At 40.8% G+C, this 21,978-nt stretch overlaps 1 protein-coding gene across 1 annotated transcript in view; it reads left to right on the forward strand.

Annotated features, from left to right (window-relative positions):
• The window catches only part of nbas (NBAS subunit of NRZ tethering complex), a 188,380-nt gene that overhangs the window by 14,611 nt on the left and 151,791 nt on the right, over nucleotides 1-21,978 (forward strand). The window contains exons 7-18 of the mRNA XM_085131944.1: nucleotides 239-372; nucleotides 1,747-1,880; nucleotides 4,930-5,028; nucleotides 7,316-7,454; nucleotides 7,547-7,612; nucleotides 7,719-7,847; nucleotides 8,253-8,316; nucleotides 8,873-9,066; nucleotides 10,507-10,782; nucleotides 16,425-16,550; nucleotides 16,870-17,021; nucleotides 17,123-17,260. Coding sequence (XP_084988070.1) covers nucleotides 239-372; nucleotides 1,747-1,880; nucleotides 4,930-5,028; nucleotides 7,316-7,454; nucleotides 7,547-7,612; nucleotides 7,719-7,847; nucleotides 8,253-8,316; nucleotides 8,873-9,066; nucleotides 10,507-10,782; nucleotides 16,425-16,550; nucleotides 16,870-17,021; nucleotides 17,123-17,260 — 1,651 coding nt within the window. The remainder of the gene's footprint in view (nucleotides 1-238; nucleotides 373-1,746; nucleotides 1,881-4,929; nucleotides 5,029-7,315; nucleotides 7,455-7,546; nucleotides 7,613-7,718; nucleotides 7,848-8,252; nucleotides 8,317-8,872; nucleotides 9,067-10,506; nucleotides 10,783-16,424; nucleotides 16,551-16,869; nucleotides 17,022-17,122; nucleotides 17,261-21,978) is intronic.

Here is a 21,978-nt window from a genome sequence, read left to right on the forward strand (position 1 = left end):
AATTACTGAATTTGAGTAACCTTCCAAGATGATCAGGATCAGACCTTGCGCACATTGTGTTGATGTGTCGCGTTAGCCTTGTCTGACTCCTCTCATCCATATTCATCATCAGCACACGTCGGATCACAAGGGATTATTCGCGGAGTTTCTCATCTGACTTAATTTGTAATCCTTGGTTCCTTGAACGTCTTGTCCTTCTTCCTTTCTGTTTTACGTTCTGTTTCATCACCTGCTACAGTGCCGAAGGACCCAAATCCCCAGTGGCGAAGGGTGGCGTGGAGCTATGACTGCACCCTGCTGGCCTACGCTGACAGCACCGGCACCGTGCGCCTTTTTGACCTCATGGGCAGCGAACTCTTCGTCATTCCGCCGGTAACAGACCTTCTGAGAAAAAAAAAAAAAGTCAATGTTTCAAGCTGTGTGTGTGAGTCAAAGTGAAAACCAGCACCTTCCTGTTCTTAGTTTGATCCCCCTCTTAGCTCAGGATCCATCAGCACAACCGTGCAAGTATCATAGTCAGAGTTATTCCATGATTTCCATCTCCATAGTTTCTTCTATTTTCTCAGATGATCGCTTCAGCTACAGTATGTTATATCTTATATCACTGAATGCATTTGTGGTATGATATATGGAGGAAAGCATCAGTTTTGAGTTTTGGAAAATAGTTTCTTATTCCCTCAAAATGATAGAACGCTATGGGAGATTTGGTGCTACTTCTGGCTGCAGGAGGATTCAGGCCCGTAATCTTACCTCCAGAGATGGGCTGAGCTGTGCCGTTTCAGTGCAGCACACATTTTGCTGGGCACTTTGAGCTGTCTGTCACTTTTGAAGAAAATGTCTCCTTGTCAGACACACTTTGTGCTCTCTTTGCCTGTCACTTCTGCTTTCTAATTCACTCTCTGTTTCTTCTTCTCCATTGTGTCCCATTTCTCCCCCCCCATCTTCATCACCTTCCCTCTTTAATTTTTCATGCTAGCTTCTCTCTGTCTCCCCCAGAACCTCCTGTATTTCTCTCCTCTGTCATCCTTGCATGTGTCTCTCTTAGTACCTCTCCCTGCACTTTCAAGTCCATGTGCCATTCCTCCCTCAGTTAAATGCCCTCTGTGTGCTGCATATTATCATTCTTCTGTTTCTGTCCATTGTTCCTTTCAATTTTTCTATCCGCCCTGTCAGAGATGGCGAGCGCAGACGCCTGTCTTCTCCCTAGCCACGCACTCATCTTTCAAACCCTGTGATCCTCATTCCTTTAGTGCATCTCTGCTTTGTGCTTGCACACTTGCATCAGACCCCCCCCCCCCTCTTCTGTACTTTGTACTGCTCCCCTTGTTTGTCACTGTTAAGTTCACACAGTGGCAACTTACTGCTATTTCTGGAAGGGATGATAAAAAAGTCAATTTGACAGAAAGTGTACGCGTGTATGAAAAAATGACAGTTTCTTCCCTTTTCCCCCCACGACACTCAGCTTTTGTCTGTCTTCTGCTTCTATTGTTTTTCATTCCCTGTTTCATTACTTTCTTTTTTTAATCTTTTGCCTGTTTTTTTTTTTCCTTTGGCAAATGCAGCTTGTGTGATGTAACTTTAGTTGTTTGTAAAAAAAAAAAAAAAAAAAAAAAAAAACCAAGTAAAAAGAAAAAATTTGTGAGGGCACAAAAATCAATACTAACAATTAAGCAAATTTTACATATTTTGATGCCTTTTGATACGATGTCAGTGATTCTTCTTTGTTTTCTTGCTTTTTAAATCCAGGTGGCGAGCTTCCCCGGGGATTTCAGTTGTGCAGTGGCAGGCCTGATCTTCCTGGAGTATACAGCTAGTGCTCAGTGGTCAGCCGAGCTCCTCGTGATCACATATGGTGGCAACCTCAAAAGCTATCTAGTCAGGTGAGACACAAAAATGCTGGATTGAAACTTCTAAGAATGACTGTGTTTCTTATTAGCCACACTTAAATTATTTAGTAGAATAAACAATTCGCTCCTTTAAAAGTGCAATTTAAAGAATGCAGAGGGAGCCTTCACTAGTCAAAGAAGGCACACAAACAACCAGTCACACAGTAAAAAGTGTTTGAAAAGAGTTTAAGGTTTAAAGTCAAAGGAGCTTGCAAAGAAAAGCGTCTGGACTTCTTTAAGTTACTTGAAGACGTTTCACCTCTCATCCGAGAAGCTTCTTCAGTTCTAAGGTCAAATGGTGGAGAGTCCCAGATTTAAACCTAGTGGGAGTTTCTCCCCAAAGAGGGACAAAGGGCCCTCTGATGATCCTCTAATCGCCTGAGCCAAGGTGTGAAACTGGGTGTGGGTCCCAATCAGCCAGGGTTTCGGGTGAGCTCTTTGTGAAACCTGGCCCCACTTTATCATGCGAATTCCTGAGGTCAGATGGCCCAGGATGTGAGTGGGCGTTAAGACGTCTGGGGAGGGAACTCAAAACTGGATTATAGATGGCAGATAGTTGGTGTCGTAAACCACCGCCTCTGTTCAAAGATGGTCGCTCACAGTGGACATAGATGGCTTCTTTCACTCCTCTTTCAAACCATCTGTCCTCTCTGTCCAAAATGTGAACATTGGCATCCTCGAAAGAGTGACCTTTAAGGTTTAAAAAATCTTTTTGCTCCATGCTATACTTCTACTGTACATGCACACATTATGGCTTCTGGAAAATGGTTATGGACCTCTATGGTGCACAACAATGTAATTGTAATTGGAGTGTTTCATGTTTGTCTTTATGCATGTTTTCTGGGCTGCAGTATTATACTTTGATTTAAACGCATGAACTGTATTTTCAAACGCTTCCTTTTTCCATTAGGCTGGGTCACACTTTGATTTTATGACTCGCACAACACCTTTGACCCATTAGAAGGCCTTTCATTACTTACTCTTCACATTACACTTCACCTGCTCCCACCACTTAAATTTCAATTACCACTTTTTATGTACTCCTCTCTTTGTCTGACTTTTTAGTTCCTCTCACTGTCTGTGTTTCATTCCTATGTGTCACTGAGCACTAAGTCAGGACAATAACTGTATTTTGTTACAAAAAAGGGAATATTACTGAATGTGTAATATGGAGTATGTGGTGGACTAAGGGCTTAAGTGGCAATTTCTTCCTCTACATTTTTGCTCCCAACCTCTCTGTGTGTTTGTGTCGCTGTAATTTAGCATTAGGCCAGGTCACCGTTTCAGAGTGATGATGATGCTTATTAACCATATATGTCAGTTAGAGAGTCTGTTGTTGAACAGTCACAACACAATAAACCTGCATAAATGAGCCTTTTCTTCACTGCGCTGCCACAACTTTACACTTTAGAACCACGCAGTGTGCTGAACGATAATTGCAAATTGATGTGATCAAGATCATTCACAGCAAACAGATAATTGTCAGTTATCATTAACACCTCCCAATTAGAGATGTTGGTGCATTTCCAGTTTCAAGTGCCTGCTTATTGTTTATTGCTATCTAATTCCATTGCATTTTTTTCAAGCTAACAACTCTCTTAGACAAGGAGACCTTTTCTGCTTTGTTACTATCTGATCTAAATGCATGCATTCTAGCATTTATTCATTCTTATTATTTCACTTTTTTTTTTAAAGCTTTTTGTGGTGTGTCTTAATATCTTAATATCCTGTATCCTTACTATACTTGAACATTTTAATACCATTTCCCTTTTCTTGCCACTCCTCATGCAAATGGGCATTTTGAATTCTTGATTAATGACATTCTAATAGCTATGTATTTTCCTAATTGCTGTGCACGCCTTCCTTTTAACATTATCACTGTTGCATTATTTCAGGGTCCCCCCCCCCCCCTCCCCCCGATCTTGTTTGTTATTGTGCTGGCTCTCCAAGACATAGGGTGAAAGTTTTAATGTGTGTTTAATGTGTGTTGAATCTTGATAAGACGGCTTTGAGCGTGCATAGCGGTGTTTGCTAATAAGACGAGGGAAAAGCTGATTTATTTTTCTATTAGAGGCAGATAAATGGTGTTGGATGCTTTTGAAACATCCAAACTGTTAGTCTGTGTGTGTGTGTGAGAGCGAGAGAGCTAGAGAAGGCGAGAAAGAGGGAGAGGGGAGGTAATTAAGATGTGGGAGACATTTGCACCAGATTTCCTCTGAAAGTGTTTTTAAGCTTATACTCACTCTTCCTCTTCATATGACTGCATTCCAATATTGTCGCTCAAACAGTTTTAAATTAGAATTTCAGAATTATAGCTGAGGTTTGACAATAAGTCACCTCTCTCACCCTCTTACACTGCCAGCACTTCTTTTCTGCGTGTGTGTGTGTGTGTGATTGGTTCAAGTATTACTGATGTTGTGGGGACCTTATTTGTTTTCATCATCACAATATAGGGATGTGTCTTCCTTATGGGGACAACATTAAAAACCAAGTCCCTTATTAAATAGTGAAATCATCAAATTTTCAGATGCAGACATGGGTTTATGTTAGGTTTAGGTTTATGCAAGTTGTGCTTTTGTGCATACATGTATGCCTTCACATGCATGCTTTACTGTGGTATGAAGACGTGCATATGTAGAGGAAGCCAAAGTCTAGGAATTGTGCATATCCCTCGGCTATTTCCCTCGTTCTCCCTTTCTTTCCCTTCCTACCTTTCATCGTCTCTTTCTCTCCATACAATGTACACTGAGAGGAAACATTTCCCCAGCGAGATATCCAAACACAAATTACACGTCATCCCCTCTAGCACCAATCTAATTTAGATTGCCCACTTAAATTTGATTATTTATTTTGCCATGTCTCATTTTAATTGCAGCTGGGAGAGAAATTGCTCTGTCATCTTCCTCAAAACAGCTTTGTCGCATCATTAACACTTTCCACATGAACACTTGTGTTTTGATTGTTTATGTGCCAGAGTTCAATTATAGGCAACTTGCTATTTTAATATCATCTCTGTCGCTCTGTGTCACCCTCTCTGTTTCAGCATGGGAACCAATCAGAACTTTCAGGAGAACCACAGCTTTAGTTTTTCCTCCCATTACTCCCACGGGATCACCTCAGCTATTTACCACCCTGGCCACAGGTAGGTTAAATGTTGCCAACACCCCGGCAGCCCAGATATCCTGTTGAATAAAGTTGAAATAATAAGTATTTTGATAAAGAAAAAAGAAAAGCTTTGAGCTTTTAATTTATCATTGGCACCCTAATTATTGCCCATAGCCTCGACTTGACACCCTTAGACATTTTATTCTTCTTGTGGCCTCTGCCATTCAAGCCCACTTCTATTAGAGCCGCGTTTCATCAAGAGTGTTTTTCATAGCTTTATATTCAGACATCTACAGACATCCTCATAAATCCCTTGAATCAATTTTTATGTTGAAACCCACTGCCGACCATGCGATGCAGAATGATTTCAAAGCCTTTCATCATTTGATATCTTGGGCCGTCGTCAATATGCTCCTAAATATGTATTATATTGATCAGTGAGCTGGATGTGTTTACTGCATTAAACAAACCTTTATTTTACTAAAGATTGCTTTGCAGAAAGATATACGATAGAATTTATAAAATAGATTATCACTTGTGAAGTCCAATAAATAAAACATTCTTGTACAGAAACACACACTTATATATGTATATTTTGCACAGGCAGAATATGTTACTCTATGGCAGCGGTCCCCAACCCCCGGGCCTCGGACCGGTACCAGTCCGTGAGTCGTTTGGTACCGGACCGCGAGAGTTGAGGCTCAGGTGTGAAATGTATGGTTTTCAGGGTTTTTATCGGTTTTCAGCGTTATTTTGTTATTGTTTTTATCGTTAACTCAGTTTTCCTGGGTCTTTTCACGTGTGTTATGAATAATTCTTCTTTTTTTTTGGTACCGGTACTAGTTTTATTTTGTTGTATTTATCCGCGACCCCTTAAAGGCCGGTCCGTGAAAATATTGTCGGGCATAAACCGGTCCGTGGCGCAAAAAAGGTTGGAGACCGCTGAATAGGTCCAAGGGGTTGCTCAGGGATAAATTAACCAATTACTTTAATGTAGTACCTGCAGGAATTTCCTGTGGCAGCCGAGCAAATGTGGCCTTTTACACTGCTAGAATTAAAAAGTCTGGCTTATATCGGTGACCTTACTGTTCTCACAATGGCACTCATTCTGCACAAACCAGATTTAGTTTGGCAGCTTAATGGATTTTGGCAGCTACTGTCTAGTGTTTTGCCAATTGATAGATGCGATAAAACTTTAATAATTCCCATGCGGGAACTGGGTTAGCATCAGAGAGAATATGATAGATAAGGAAGGGAAGAAGGAGAAAAAGGTGATAAATTGGGTAAAAGAGAAAATATTTCAAAAACTGAGTGTAATTATGAAAATGGTGCATAATTTATTTTGTAATGCGGGCACACGTTTGAGTGAGTAGTATTAGAGAATGTGCATCAGAGGGACAAGAGTCTGGCTGAATCCTTTTTCATGAGTATAGGAGGAAATCATATTGGAGGTTTTGAACACTCTGTCCTGTCCTCAGCTGAACTATGGACACGCACACACATACATATACTGATACTGATAAGCACTCACTGACGCATCACCCTCCCTACCCTGGATCCAATGCCACCTCCAATGCTTACCTCCCCTCTGATGTGGACATCGGGTCAGCTGGAGGCGCAGTCGAAGATTGCAGCGGTCCCAGATCAGATGTACACACTGGAACACTTTCCCATGTTGCTTGTCTGTGTTTATTGTGCTATGGTGTGTTGATATCTGTGCATTCCTGTATTATCCTTTTGTGTTACACATTTCAACGTTTTTTTTCCTCGCCTGACCTGTCTCCCCAATGTGATGTTTGTGTATTGTATGTACGGTCGGCAAGGTCTGTCATCTCGGTTGTGGGCAAAAGACCTGCAACTGACAAATAAAGGCTATCTCATCTCATCTCTCATCTGCCAGTTTGCAAACTCATCTGTGAGATCTCAGCTCCAGCAAAACAGTCTATTTCTGTGCACCAGGGGGCAGTGTTGAGCTGAACAGTAGTCCACCATTCACGCCTATCTCTGAGTTCCTGATCAGTATTGTATTGGGCTCTTCTCACTGCAAAGAGAGAGCCATTATCACTGTGGTGTTGCTTGTCTTAACTACTGACCCACTGATTCCAGTCGGACTTTTATCCGATAAATAAAACTGATATCCCCCGGTTTGCTAAGTGGTGCTTTTATAGTGTGAATTTTCACTGATCCCTTGGCTTTAACCCAGGCTGAGGATAGCTTCACAGTGACAATTTTAACTTTAAATCCTTGATATGCAGTTTAATTTGAACTTTTGGGGCACAGTCGCGAAGGTGGCATCCACAAATGTGTGTGTTCATGTTTTTCAGATTGCTGCTCGTAGGCGGCTGTGAATCAGGCGATGACAGTGCATCCAAGGCCTCTTGCTGTGGCATCACAGCCTGGAGGGCTCTTTCTGGCTCACCACACTACAAGCAGGTCACCAGCTATGAGGACGATGTCAGCATGGCAAGGAGTCACACATGCACACACGTGTTTATGCAAACAAAATAGATATATTTATGCAGCATGTAACACATTACATATTCTGTTTGTGTTAGAATCAGAAAAGAGGTTTCTTCAGGATTCCCAGTTTTAGACTCTTTTCCAGACAAGGAGACGAAAAGGTAGGGCTGCCCTCCTCTGTCCCTCTGCCTGATTGAGAATTAAGCTTAAGTTGTGGAAGCTGGTGAATATTCTCTTTAACATGATGTGTGTGTCGTCATTGATCAGGACGGTGTGTTTCGCATGAGCCTGAGCCCTGACGGCACCCTGCTGGCTGTCATCCACTTCTCTGGCCGTCTGTCTCTCTGGGACATCCCGTCCCTTAAACAGAGGGCAACATGGAGTCAGGACCTGCAGGTATGCCTCTGACTTACTTGTGATTGAAAGCATCCATGATTTTGCTTAAGTAGAGTAAACCTGTGTGCACTTCCATTTGTGTGCCGTGGGAATATTTTGTACATTAGATGCTTGGCTTACTGTATTAATGTAATCTCTTTCTGGCCAAGGTGTGTGGTGGAAAAGATTGCGTGAATGTGTGTGTGCTTCCGTCAGGCAGAAAGTGACATGGCAAATGGAGAACTTATATTTGCAGAATGCTTTGCGGATTTATGCGGCGTGTAAGCATGTTCTGCTTCATTGCTGGCACAGCTTCTGTCTGTGCGTGTGTTAAAAGTGTAAACAGGGTTAGCAGATTAATTTCTTCTCCCATTGCTCTCTCTTCTTCTTTTCCTCCCTTCTTCATTCCTTCGTTCCTCCCCGCAGCCAGGATTTGAGGAGATCAACCCAGAGTGGAAGACATCGCTGGAGAGAAGGAAGAAAATAAAAGGTAGTTTGGCCCGAAGGGCGAAAGACAGCCTAGTTGGCTGCTGACATAGCAGTCCAGCCTGGATACAATTTAATGATCTTTGACGTGCCTTATTCACTGAATTATACAGTTATTAAACATACAACCATAGAGTGTGTGCCAAGGATAGCAAAGGCTGCCCATGGCTGTGTATGGGTGCGTTTCTGTACTTGTGTGTGTGTGTGTGTGTGTGTGTGTGTGTGTGTGTGTATTCTGTTTGTGCAGCTTTGACAGTTTTGGGCCAGTAGTGATGACAGCTGTGACAGCTTCTGTAAGCAATAATCTGTGTGATACTTCATCTCAAGCATGACAAGTGATGTCACATGTCCACATGTGTAAATACATCTTAGAGGAGGAAAGTAATTCAGAAACACTGTGATCCCAGAAAGTGGGGCCACTGATGACAAAAGCTGTACAACGCACGCTCAGGCAAACTTTTATTACAAGTAGGGGAACCATCTTTTCTGTTCTGTTTAGGTCAGCTTCTTCTGGTAGACAGTCACATCTTTAACACTACCCTTATGTCTCGCTGTCGCAGATAAGGAGCAGTTCTATCCGCTGCTAGATGTGAGCTGGTGGAGTGACAACGTGCTGATTTTGGCCCGCTGCTCTGGCTCTGTCACCGTCTCTTCTGTCAGGACATTGCGCAACCTTCTGGGGAAATCCTGTGAATGGTTTGAGCCCTCACCTCGAGTCACTGCTGCACATGATGGGGGCTTCCTCAGCTTGGAGGTAAAAAAAAGAAAGAAGGAAAACATGTAAAGATAGAGGTGTTCACGTGGTTAAGCAAACAGAGTTCAATGGTGCAGGCCTCATGAAAGCATCCTTTTGCAGTTGTTAGATGATAGATTTTGGACTTCAGGGCTTTAAAAGGCACATGGGAGAATAGAGGACAGTTCTTCATCTCTTTTATCAGTTTTCCACACTGCTTATTGAGTTCAGTGTGGCACAGGCCTGAAGCCTATCTGAACAGGCAGTGGTCTGGAACAATGAAAGAGACTATATGGGCCACATGTTTGTAATGAGGACATCACTTATTTCATTAAAATTAAAGAAAAGTGTAAAATGGGCGTGATTGCACATTTTTAATAAAAGGTACACCTACTAACACAAGTGTGTGTGCTCAGGTCCTCTGACAGCTGAGGTGATTGTGTGTGATTCATTTTTTTTCTGCTAAAAAAACGACATCTTTATATCCCTGCAGGTATTTCCAGTTTTCTAGTGTCATTGTGTGAAACAATGTGTAATTGTGTATCTGTAGTGGTAAAGGGATGAAAAATGATTTCCTGCATCTTCATCCTCAGACAAAGACCATGATATCACATCACCCCGCTCTTTGCTTTAAGTCGTGTGCTTTTTTATTTTTTTTGAAAATCTGATTGCGTAGAGCACAATAAAAAGCGAGCAATTTCTTTAGCTGCTAACTCTGAGGAAAGGTTTCATCACCCTGTCTCAGTGCGGAGTGTGTGGGGGATGGGCATCTCTTGTTGTATCTTACAGCAGTGTGTGCATTGATAATGCCCTGAACATGTTGTGCGTATGTCTCCACAGATGTGGAGTATTTTCCCTGCTTCTATTTTATGATGATTGCTGCGCACAGCTGTTACACAGGTGCTAAACGTGTCACGTTTTTATGAGTGAAAATCCAGAGGAGTATTTGCCACAGTGCGCAGTTTTAAAATGGGCTCCCAACTGAGGCAATCACAGACCTACAGATCAGGTTAAGACAAGTGAAAGAAATCACTTTGGACAGCTAGGATTTAGATTTTTCTATTGAGCAGCTTGACCTTGCTGCTGTTTTGTGTTCAGACAGCCTGCTGAGCTAGCATGAGGGCGTTAAATTAAGTGTTCTTACCAACTTAAACACAGCTAGATGTAAACTGTGCCGGGTGCTTTATCATCCGCCATTGAATGCTGGCACCGACGTGTCCATATGCAGCATCAGAAAGTCACTCTGGGCAAATGACTGTAAATCTGAGGCTCAGTCAGTTGGAAATGCGTCGTCTTCTGTTTCACAGCCCTCATCTTATGATCTGGGCCAATGAAACAGATGTATTTTATGTGAGAAGACAACTGTGGCTTTATGATCACTTTTAAGCCACGTATTGGCAGTGTCATTCAAAGTCTTGCGCTTCTACCCTCATTTCAATTTGTCTTGTGTTTGTTTATCAGTGTGAGGTGAAGCTGGCCCAGAAGCGTGGGCGCCTGGAGAGCAGCCTCAGTGGGGGAGCCAGCGAGGATGAGGAGGGAGATGATGGTGGAGAATCTGATTCAGACGAAGAGTCCTCAGCCAAAGCCCGCTACTTTGGCTACATCAAGCAGGGCCTGTATTACGTGACAGAGATGGAACGGTTCGCTCCACCACGGAAACGCCCTCGCACAGTTATTAAGAACTACCGTCTGGTCAGCCTGAGGTCAACCACTCCGGAAGAACTGTACCAGAGGAAGGTAGGAGGCTAACACGGCTTGTAAATAAATGCACAGTCTGATGAGAAAACTAACTCTTTGAAAGCAATACGTTTGTCGTTGTCACTCTAAAGGCAATAATTTTATTGAACAGGTAAAAGCTCACATTGTGCCCCACAGTGAGGATACCCTGCTATTTAGTCAGCAGGGTGAGAGCTAGATTTAATAAGTGGGTAGCAGATATAAGTTACGTGGGGTTTGTCTCTTGAATTTCAAAGACTTCCTGTGAAGCCTGAATCTCTATGGTTACATTTTATGTTTCACTTTGAATTGTGAAAGTGGTGGATCATGAGACCTTTGTATGGCTGCAGAATAAATCCAGCCCCTCTAGTAAGTGGCTCTCACTGAAAAGCTTGTGATGAAGCCTGTTGAAAAAGAGGAATTTCCATTCAATTTTCTGGAGCCATTTATTGTATGTTCATCACTAAACAGTGAATCCTGGCTTTGATGATCCCCCGACTGATCTGTTGCCGATCCCCTGCATGAATCCTCCTGCAGATTAGGGATCTTTGATTCAGTTTACCATGCATCTCTATGCGTCATTACAACTGCAGATTTTCCTTTTCATTACTGCACATCATGCATATAAAAAAATATGGTCAATTTCCAGCTCGCCTATGCATGCTTATGTCTCAGCTCTGGTAGTTGCCACCTACGCCTCTCTAAACTGTTGCTTTCCAGTGTGCCTTGGTTTTGACAGGTCTGTGGATTGCATTCTCTTACTGTGCACCTCAGACAAGGAATATTTAGAGAAATATCTAAACTTAGACAAACTTATGTGCATGGATGGATTTCATGGCATTTATTGTGTATTTTACTTTATGTTTCACTTTATGTTGCATTTGTTGCATGTTGTGGGTCTGTATGGCTGCCAGCTCTATCTTGGTAAAGAGATTTTGGGACTTCCTCGAAAATAAAAAAAAAAGAGTTAATAATTTAACCATAAGAATTGTTATGATATTTGTCATAATATGGTGATTAACTCAACTAACTAAATCCACAAAAAATCTGTGGCCATCTACATTTACAACTTGCATTCAGAATCCAGTCAAAGCCTCGTTGATTTCAAATAGAAATTCAGAAATTCCTCCACAAATAGTGACGTATTTGCTGCAGAACAGTGATTTACTTGCAAAATGACATAGGTGCTTGGCAACCATGCTTTTATATAGGAAAATAACCAGTAGGCAACCAGCTGAGTCGAGTCCACTATCGTAAAGAGGCACATCACACATGAGTTGCAGTCATCGGTGCAGACTGACCCCGGTGGCTGCTGCCACTCATTTAGAGCTGCTGAAAGTTTTAGTTGTCGAACTGTCCAGACATCTCTGTTGAAAACTCTCTAGCATGACGTGCCTTTGGTGCATCAGCTGTTTGCTCGGCCAGCAATTAGGATGGTGGTAACTCAGTTCATATCGACAATAAATGTAAATAACTTTGGTATTGTCAAGGGAACCATCTTTAAAGCTGAACTTGCTATCTTGTGTGTGTTTTTTTTTTTTTTTTTTTTTAAAACATTCAGGGAATAGGTGCTGTTTGTAGACACACAAGGCAAAGTTTGACATTTCCTGTTGCAGCTGTGTTAAACAGAGTTCTCGGAGTGAGGTCGCACAGTTTTGGTGAAAGTACAGAGTCAGATTTCTCTTACTGTTTACTTATTCATTGCGGCACACGCAACAAAATGCTTACGTGTTTAGGTTGTGAAGAGCTGTCGTCAGTGCTCATGCTGAGGTGCCTTCATGTGTTGGATTTGAAGCCTCAGCAATCTAAACAACAATTCCAGTGCTGATGTGCAGTTCTCTGCCTTGTGTGGTTTTATAAATTCATACTGGGAAAGAAATTAATATTACCTACTTAACATGTCAAATATAGTCCATTTCTAATTATACAGTCCTTTATGTGAGGCCTTTATCATATTAACACTGATACTGAGTCATATGTGCCTCAGTGCTGTGCCAGTTAATCTTTTTTTTCCCAATGTTGGATATCACATTTAGCATGAAGCTCTTCATTTCTTTTTGCCACTTAATTTAGCAGCATCTGAAGAACGTCATCTGAATCCATTTGGCCATTGACTGAATTGTAACGGGCTGATCTGCAAAATTGGTTTCTGACTAAATAAATCCTGTGCCAGCTCAGTGAAGTGCTATTGTTTTGTTGGATCGGCTCCAAAGTGCTGTTGAAGAGAAATGAAAACCAAGCAAGATGTTCAGCCTGCTTTAAGGCTATTTTTCAGACAGGGGATTCTCTGAAATGCTAATTGCTGCATTAGAAATATGGCTGTTGGTGTTAGTTGCTACAAATTGCAGCAAAGACAACAACATGCTTTATCATAAAGCCCAGTGAGAGTGGTATCGGCTCTCAACGGGCGCAAGTTTGAGCACGGTTCATCAGTCATTTTTATGACCCATCATCCACTGCCTTCTTCATCATTGTCATCATCATTAGATGCCATTAGTCATCACCATCAATCCTAACAGTGTAGAGTTACAAAGTAATACATCATTATTATCTCTTTGTAACACTTGGTACTAGCAGCACCATCCCAGCTGCTGCTTCTGCTCTCCTGTTTGATTTTTTTTACATTTTTTTATTTGTTTGGTTTTAATTTGTACAACATGTAGCTCTATAAGTAAAGATGGAGGGACATATTTATTATATGTGTATGATTGAGTTTAATGTGTGCATGGATATGGTATTTTTTTTGCATGCGTTTTAATTCCAAGTTATCGCTTGTCTTATATATGCTTAGTTTAATTTGATATTTCAGTAGCTACGCACACACAGACACACACACGCAGACACTTTCACTCAGTCGCAGAAACCAGAATGACCTGATCTCTCCCCAGAGATTCACCTCAGCCAAGGTCTGTGCTGCAATTGACTGTGAATAGACTCGAACAAGTGATTCCAGGTTATTTCCTCAAGTCAGCCTGTTCATGTGTTTAAGAGTTTGATGATCCATTTGTTGGCGTAACCCTGATTGTATGAGTAGAATACTGGCAGAGCTGCTAACAGTTTTATTAGCTGAATCCAGAGAGAGAAGGAAACATTTTTGATGTCCTCCTACGTGAGGTTTAACTGTGTGGGGTTCTTATTGCCCTCCAGGAACCACAGTCTGGATAATGTGTTGCTTTGTACTCCTACACAGAAAAAGAGATGGATACTCAGTGTGTCTGTCAGCCAGTGTTCTGCCACATATGCACTTAAGCACAAATTGAGTGGGCTTGCAAAAAAAATTATCCTTTTGATATTGGGCTGAAAGATTTTGTGAGACATTGATATGACAAAAAAAATCTTTTATTATTATAATGTGCTGACATTTATTCCTGGCCAATAAAATATTATTAATAATGACAACATCAACAATAAATAGAAAGGGACAGTAGCATGTGTCCATTTTCATGAAAACTCATAAGACCATTACAGTTAAAATAGGTGATTGTGCTGTTAAAATGTATTAATGTGGAAGCAGAAATGTTTCACAGAATCAGTTTGTCTGACTTGTTCACTGCTTTAGATTAATATCATCATAATCTGAATATGATTTTTAGCTAGCCTCTGCATGGTAAGTAATATACTTTTGCATGCTAAATAAAACTAAATAAGGGTAGAGCTTCACTTTAAAGTACTTACTAGCATGTAGAGGTGGGAATCACCATACATCCCACAATACGATATTATCACAATACTTAACGCACAATACGATATTATCACAATACTTAACGCACAATACGATATTATCACAATACTTAACGCACGATACGATATTATTGCAATTTTTTTTTAAATATTTTGCGATATTCAGATTCTGTACATAAAGGTAAACTTTATCAATATTCATTTTATCTAATAACAAAGTCTCACACTCAGTCTTTCTCTCATTTCAGTCAGTTATATTGGTGACAAACTGAACGGTTTGTATTACAGTCTAGTCCAACTTAACTGAACGCAACCATCTGGTACAATTATAGCTATTCTGAACTATGCAATTTATGAAAACTATGCAGCCCATTCAGCAACTGAAGAATTTGAAAGTAAATTGAAACATAATATAATTTTACATTAAATAAAAAAGTTTTAAACTTAATTAAAATAAAACATGTCTTAAATTAAAATAAGTAAACTGTCATGTTTATTGCTGCCAAAAAAAAAGTTAAACACATTTGGACAGTGAAGGAATGTCAGGATTCTTGCTCAGAAAAAGGAGCTGATCAACATGCTCTGAAGTCAGAGCATGTTCCAGTCCACAAAAACTTTTTTTGTAACAAAATATCGATTTCTGCTGTCCCTGTATCGATACATTATTAGCAAACAAAATATCACGATACTACACAGTATCGATCTTTTCCCCCACCCCTACTAGCACGTGTTGTAAAATAGAAGCTAATGTCTGATGAATTGATTGGCAAGGTCATATTATCAGCTGTTTGACAATCTATTGGCAGTGACATTGTAAAGGATGACGCATAACATTTTTAAAAAGGGAGAGTAAAAAGGAAGAGAAACACCCTTCAACCATGCTATGAGAGTTGACATTGCAAGGTCTGTCCACCAGAGGGCAGAATACCAGAGGCTGTTATGAACACGTGATCTGAGCAGCCTGGTAGTGTGTGTGAGTGTAAAACAGAAAATAAGTAACGACACATAGCAAATGTTAGGGTCTGCTTATGTTTTTGGAGTCTGAAAGGAAAAATATCGAAATATCAAGGAGTATTTAGATCACCAAACACGGCATTAGTTTTAAAAATCCTGTCTCAGGCAGGCTCTACTTTAAAGCATCCGCTGTGCCGATGGTCAGTTGTGATTGTGGTGTAGCTATTTTGGCTTTTTATTGTAATTTTTTTTTTGAAACATGGTGCTTTGTGTCATTTTAAACGGCTTCTGATTTCTCCTTTATGTTTTCTAACTCGGGCTATTTGATTTTTTTTTTCTTCAGATATCCCCAGACATGAAATTCCCTTCAGACATTCTCCTTCTCCCTCTTTAGCAAACCCAATTCAGTCTGTGTCACATTGCGCATTGCTACACTGATTGAAATCTGCATGTTCCAGCTGTTCCTATTCGGTCTTTGGGTATTCTGTGTGCATACAAAAAGGCTGCGGTGTAGGCATAGATTTATTCAATACCTTGATGTCCTTGTCCTTCAGTGTAATGGAAAATATGTCTGTGGACAATGCTCCCTCTATCTTTTTTCCCTTTCTTTTTTTTTTTTTTTTTGCAGTGGTATTTTGTAGAAACATATACTTTAATGTTTTCTATTTAATTACATTGATTTAGGAACCTACAGCATGAATCATTTCGATACCCCTGGGATCAGGATTGAATATAGCAGAAAATGAAACTAATTGATCTTTGTTTTTGGGTGCTTTTATTCAAATTTTACATTAGAAACACATAGTTCCTCTCAGTCAGAGGTGCTGCCTGGCCAATTCCAGGACGTGTTTCTCATTATTTCCTTTTATTTCACAAACACTCGTCATCATCCCTACTAAATCATTGTTGAAATGCTTGTCTTTCCTGATGATATGGATTTGTTTTAGTGCTGTCTGTTCCACTGCCTGGAAGAAACATGCATAATTAAAGAGCTCATAATGTTTATTGTGTTTTTGTTTATCTCGTAGATTGACAATGAGGAGTACGGTGAAGCCCTGTCTCTTGCCCAGGCATACAGTTTGGACTCTGACCTCGTCTACCAGAGACAGTGGCGGAAGAGTACCGTCAGCATAGCCTCAATACAAGATTATCTGGTAAGACATCAGTCAAAGGAGACACATACATGTGAGGAAATGAGGAGGAGAGATGAAGGATTGTATCAGAATTTCTGGTGTTAATCACGGTATATTTTGTTGGTTGGCAAGGGGGGAAAAATTCAGTGCATTTATGTGAATGAGTGGGAGAGGCACACACTTAAGTGCAGCACAAGTCCCCATACTCTATTTCACGCATCATTTTTGCCAATTTATAGCAAATTTTTTTCACCCTCCCACCCTATTTCTGTATCGTATTTTATCCCATCATTTCTTCTGAACTCACTCCATCTTCTTCTGTTTCCTGCATCCCACCTAGAGCAAGATCCGCAAGCGCTCATGGGTGCTGCATGAGTGTGTGGAGCGCGTCCCAGAGAATGTTGATGCAGCTAAAGAGCTGCTGCAGTATGGCCTGAAGGGAACCGACCTTGAAGCCCTGATAGCCATAGGAAAAGGGGAAGATGGGGGCAGGTATAAAAACTTCTTCTCTTCACTTACCATAGACTTACTCTGCTTGTCTCGTTTTGTTTATCCGCGCTTCTTTTTTCTGTCATTTCTTTGCCTCCTCCCAGGTTCATCATGCCAGGCGACGTCGACCTCGATGACCTCCCTTATGAAGACATCCTTTCAGATGAGCAGGAGCTGGAGATGAAGAAGGAGAGGGAGAACAAGAAGAGACGAGAGCTGCTGGCCAAAGTTGACTTCAGCAGGTAAACAGCCAGTCAGACTGCCGCTTGTTTAATCAAACAGCAGATGGACACATAATTGTCAGGGCAGACCAGAAATGCTGGCAGTTTTCCGAATAAACAGAATTTAAGAGAGGGTTCATTTAAACCTCCAGTTAAACTGGTAGTTTAGAGTCGAGCTGGCAAGCACGTCTCTTGTTTTAGTATCTTAGTTACTAAAGCTAATTACAATCTTTTGATTTTATAGTGTGATACTTTTTTTTGGCTAAACCATTGGGAGTTTTTGAGATTATTTTTCTACTGATCTTTGAAGACAAGGAGCTAAAACAGCAGCTTTGTTCTTAGAAGCATTTGCTGGGTGGTTGGACTCATTTCTCTAGAGAGGAACATGATGCTGACCTGTGTGAGTCACCTTGTTGGCAGGTTGTTACTTACTGTTTCTTAAGATTAAATTAAGTCGTTGTTATTCCCTGTATCAGCTAAAATATTAATTGTACTCCAAATGCTTGTGGGGAAAAATTGAGAAATTGTGATTCCAGTATTTAAGGCGTAGACCAGGAAACTGGGAGGAGGATGAATGGGTTAGAGTGCTGCCAAATTTATCACTGATTGTTTGACTGGGTTTCACACCAGAGAGGGGATCATAAAGGCAGGGATGTTAATGAGTTTGAGGAAAAGAGAGAGTGAGAGTGCGAGACAGAGAAAAAGTACTGGTGGAGATTAGTGGGTAATCTGCTGGAGGTAATTTATGCTTTTGTTTTCAAGTGCCCAGGGATAGACTAATGAAAAAGCCTTTAGTGATCACTAATCACCTCTCATAACACACATGCAAACAAATTCACTCATCCATGTATCAAGAAACACTCTTAAGCTGAATTACACACAACTACTGAAGTGACCAGCCACAAAAAGGATGCGCTGGGTGTATGAGTTAAAGCGCTTGATGCACATTTAAATTCATATCCATTCCATGTTTTTGCAAACAGGCTTTGTGGAGGCGCACTTTTCAATCTTCTGTAGCTGGATCGGGCTTTTTCTTTTGTTCGTACAGTAAGCAGTGAGCCTCCTGACGGCTTTTAAATGAGGAAGAGCCCGTAATGTTAATCCTTTGTAATAGTTCTCCCTCATGTTGCTGTTCATTTTTTTCCCTCCCTTTGGCCATTTGGTCATCTATATCTTACTGTGTAATAAAACTGTTGTGCTTTATTGGAGAACTGCACTCCACTGCAGCTAAAGAAAAGATGGAGGATAAGAAAGAGGACAGAAGAGGTAGTAAAAAAAAAAAAAATCGATAATGTACAAACATTAAAAAAAACATTACATTAAATCTTCGGTGAATAAACTTATTTAAATATACCAGTTTTTCTCCTTTATCTGTCTTTGATGCAGAATGTCTGCCAGGCAGCTCACACACGTGCCCCCAGAATGTGTTTTTGTGTGAGTGTGTGCACACATTCGGGTTCCCCCACTAATGCATCTACCCATGTTGCCTTGAGGCCTGCGGCCGAGCGCTGTAACTAAGTTTAAGAATATAATCCAGCCACTGTTATCATCGTCAATGCCCTGTACCAACACAGAGCAGAGCAGCTATCTGAACGCTACCCCAACAGAGGTCGATTATCTTGTTAATAATTTCACCTCCTCACTACGTACGACTCTGGATACTGTAGCTCCAGTGAAAACTAAGGTCTCTAATCAGAAGTACCTGACCCCGTGGTATAATTCTCAAACACGTACCCTAAAGCAGATGACTCGTAATCTGGAGAGGAAATGGCGTGTCACAAATTTAGAGGATCATCATTTAGCCTGGAGAAATAGTTTGTTGCTTTATAAGAAAGCCCTCCGCAAAGCCAGAACAGCTTACTACTCATCACTGATTGAAGAAAATAAGAACAACCCCAGGTTTCTCTTCAGCACTGTAGCCAGGCTGACAAAAAGTCAGAGCTCTTTTGAACCAACCATCCCTTTAACGTTAACTAGTGATGACTTCATGAACTTCTTCACAAATAAAATTTTTATCATTAGAGAAAAAATTACCAATAATCATCCCACAGATGTAATATTATCTACAGCTACTCTTAGTTTCATTGATGTTAAGTTAGACTCTTTTTTTCCAATCGATCTTTCTGAGTTAACTTCAATAATTACTTCCTCCAAACCATCAACGTGTCTTTTAGACCCCATTCCTACAAAACTGCTCAAAGAAGTCCTGCCATTGATTAATTCTTCGATCTTATATATGATCAACCTATCTCTAATAATCGGCTATGTACCACAGGCCTTCAAGGTGGCTGCAGTTAAACCTTTACTCAAAAAGCCATCTCTAGACCCAGCAGTCTTAGCTAATTATAGGCCAATCTCCAACCTTCCTTTCATATCAAAAATCCTTGAAAGAGTAGTTGTCAAACAGCTAACAGATCATCTGCAGAGGAATGGTTTATTTGAAGAGTTTCAGTCAGGTTTCAGAGTTCATCACAGCACAGAAACAGCTTTATTGAAGGTTACAAATGATCTTCTTATGGCCTCTGACAGTGGACTCATCTCTGTGCTTGTCCTTCTTGACCTTAGTGCAGCATTCGATACTGTTGACCATAATATTCTATTAGAGCGATTAGAACATGCTGTAGGTATTACAGGTATTGCACTGCAGTGGTTTGTATCATATCTATCTAATAGACTCCAATTTGTGCATGTAAATGGAGAGTCCTCTTCACACACTGAGGTTAATTATGGAGTTCCACAGGGTTCGGTGCTAGGACCAATTCTGTTTACATTATACATGCTTCCCCTAGGCAGCATCATTAGAAGACATAGCATACATTTTCACTGCTATGCAGATGACACCCAGCTCTATCTGTCCATGAAGCCAGATAACACACACCAATTAGTTAAACTGCAGGAATGTCTTAAAGACATAAAGACTTGGATGGCCACTAACTTTCTGCTTCTTAACTCAGATAAAACTGAGGTCATTGTACTCGGCGCTGAAAAGCTTAGAAATATGGTATCTAACCAGATTCTTACTCTGGATGGCATTACCTTGGCCTCCAGTAACACTGTGAGGAACCTTGGAGTCATTTTTGACCAGGATATGTCCTTCAACGCACATATTAAACAAATATGTAAGACTGCGTTCTTCCATTTGCGCAACATCTCTAAAATTAGAAATATCCTGTCTCAGAGTGATGCTGAAAAACTAGTTCATGCATTTATTACTTCCAGGCTAGACTACTGCAATTCATTATTATCAGGATGTCCAAAAAACTCACTGAAAAGCCTTCAGTTAATCCAAAATGCTGCAGCAAGAGTACTGACAGGGACTAGAAGGAGAGAGCATATTTCTCCTGTTTTGGCTTCCCTTCATTGGCTTCCTGTTAAATCCAGAATTGAATTCAAAATCCTGCTCCTCACATACAAGGTCTTAAATAATCAGGCCCCATCTTATCTTAATGACCTTGTAGTACCATATCACCCTATTAGAGCACTTCGCTCCCGCTCTGCAGGCCTACTTGTTGTTCCTAGAGTATTTAAAAGTAGAATGGGAGGGAGAGCCTTCATTTTCAGGCCCCCTCTTCTGTGGAACCAGCTTCCAGTTTGGATTCAGGAGACAGACACTATCTCTACTTTTAAGATTAGGCTTAAAACCTTCCTTTTTGCTAAAGCATATAGTTAGGGCTGGACCAGGTGACCCTGAATCCTCCCTTAGTTATGCTGCAATAGATGTAGGCTGCCGGGGGATTCCCATGATGCATTGAGTTTTTCCTTTCCAGTCACCTTTCTCACTCACTATGTATTAACAGACCTCTCTGTATTGAATCGTATCTGTTATTAATCTCTGTCTCTCTTCCACAGCATGTCTTTATCCTGTCTTCCTTCTCTCACCCCAACCGGTCGCAGCAGATGGCCGCCCCTCCCTGAGCCTGGTTCTGCCGGAGGTTTCTTCCTGTTAAAAGGGAGTTTTTCCTTCCCACTGTCGCCAAAGTGCTTGCTCATAGGGGGTCATATGATTGTTGGGCTTTTCTCTGTATCTATGAAGCGCCTTGAGGCGACATTTGTTGTGATTTGGCGCTATATAAATAAAATTGAATTGAATTGAATTGAATTGAGGCCTGAGACAGATAATAATTCTCTTAATTTCTTTTTAACTACACCACCATTACAGAAATGGCTCAGTATCGATCACAGCTGCTTCACAGTAGTACCGCGTCTGTGCGTATTTTGTGTGGGTGACACGCATGTGTAGATAAGGACTGTATTTAACTAGTAAATGTGACTCAGAGTGCATCTTTAATCCCGCAGAGTTTGGAGCTTGTCTTTTATTTGGTTGATGTGTGCGTGTGTGTGTGTGCTTGAAAGACATAATCAACAAAGATTTTTTCTGCCTTGCGTCAATACAATAAATTAAAATGTCATCACTGTTAAAGAGGAAAAAATTACTTTTCTTTGTCAATGTTATTGATCACTATGTAGAATTCTTATTCAGGAATGACTTTTTCAATAATCAGACTCAAACGCTCTCAACTGCCCTTTGCTGTCCTGTATAACATTAGTTTCTAAACTCTTGGGGGTCAGGAACATCTAGAAAAGAAACAAAAAACATCTCAAGGATCTTCTTGGCTTATCGTCACTTGACAATGTGGACAAAAACAATTTTATCATAGTCATGAAACACTGGAGCAGCACTTTGTCTTGAAACTGCATATACAAGTGTATGTGGGCTTTGCCCAACAAATCTACATTTG

Source organism: Neolamprologus multifasciatus, chromosome 15, assembly GCF_963576455.1.
Source record: "Neolamprologus multifasciatus chromosome 15, fNeoMul1.2, whole genome shotgun sequence".
Classification (NCBI taxonomy): Eukaryota; Metazoa; Chordata; class Actinopteri; order Cichliformes; family Cichlidae; genus Neolamprologus; species Neolamprologus multifasciatus.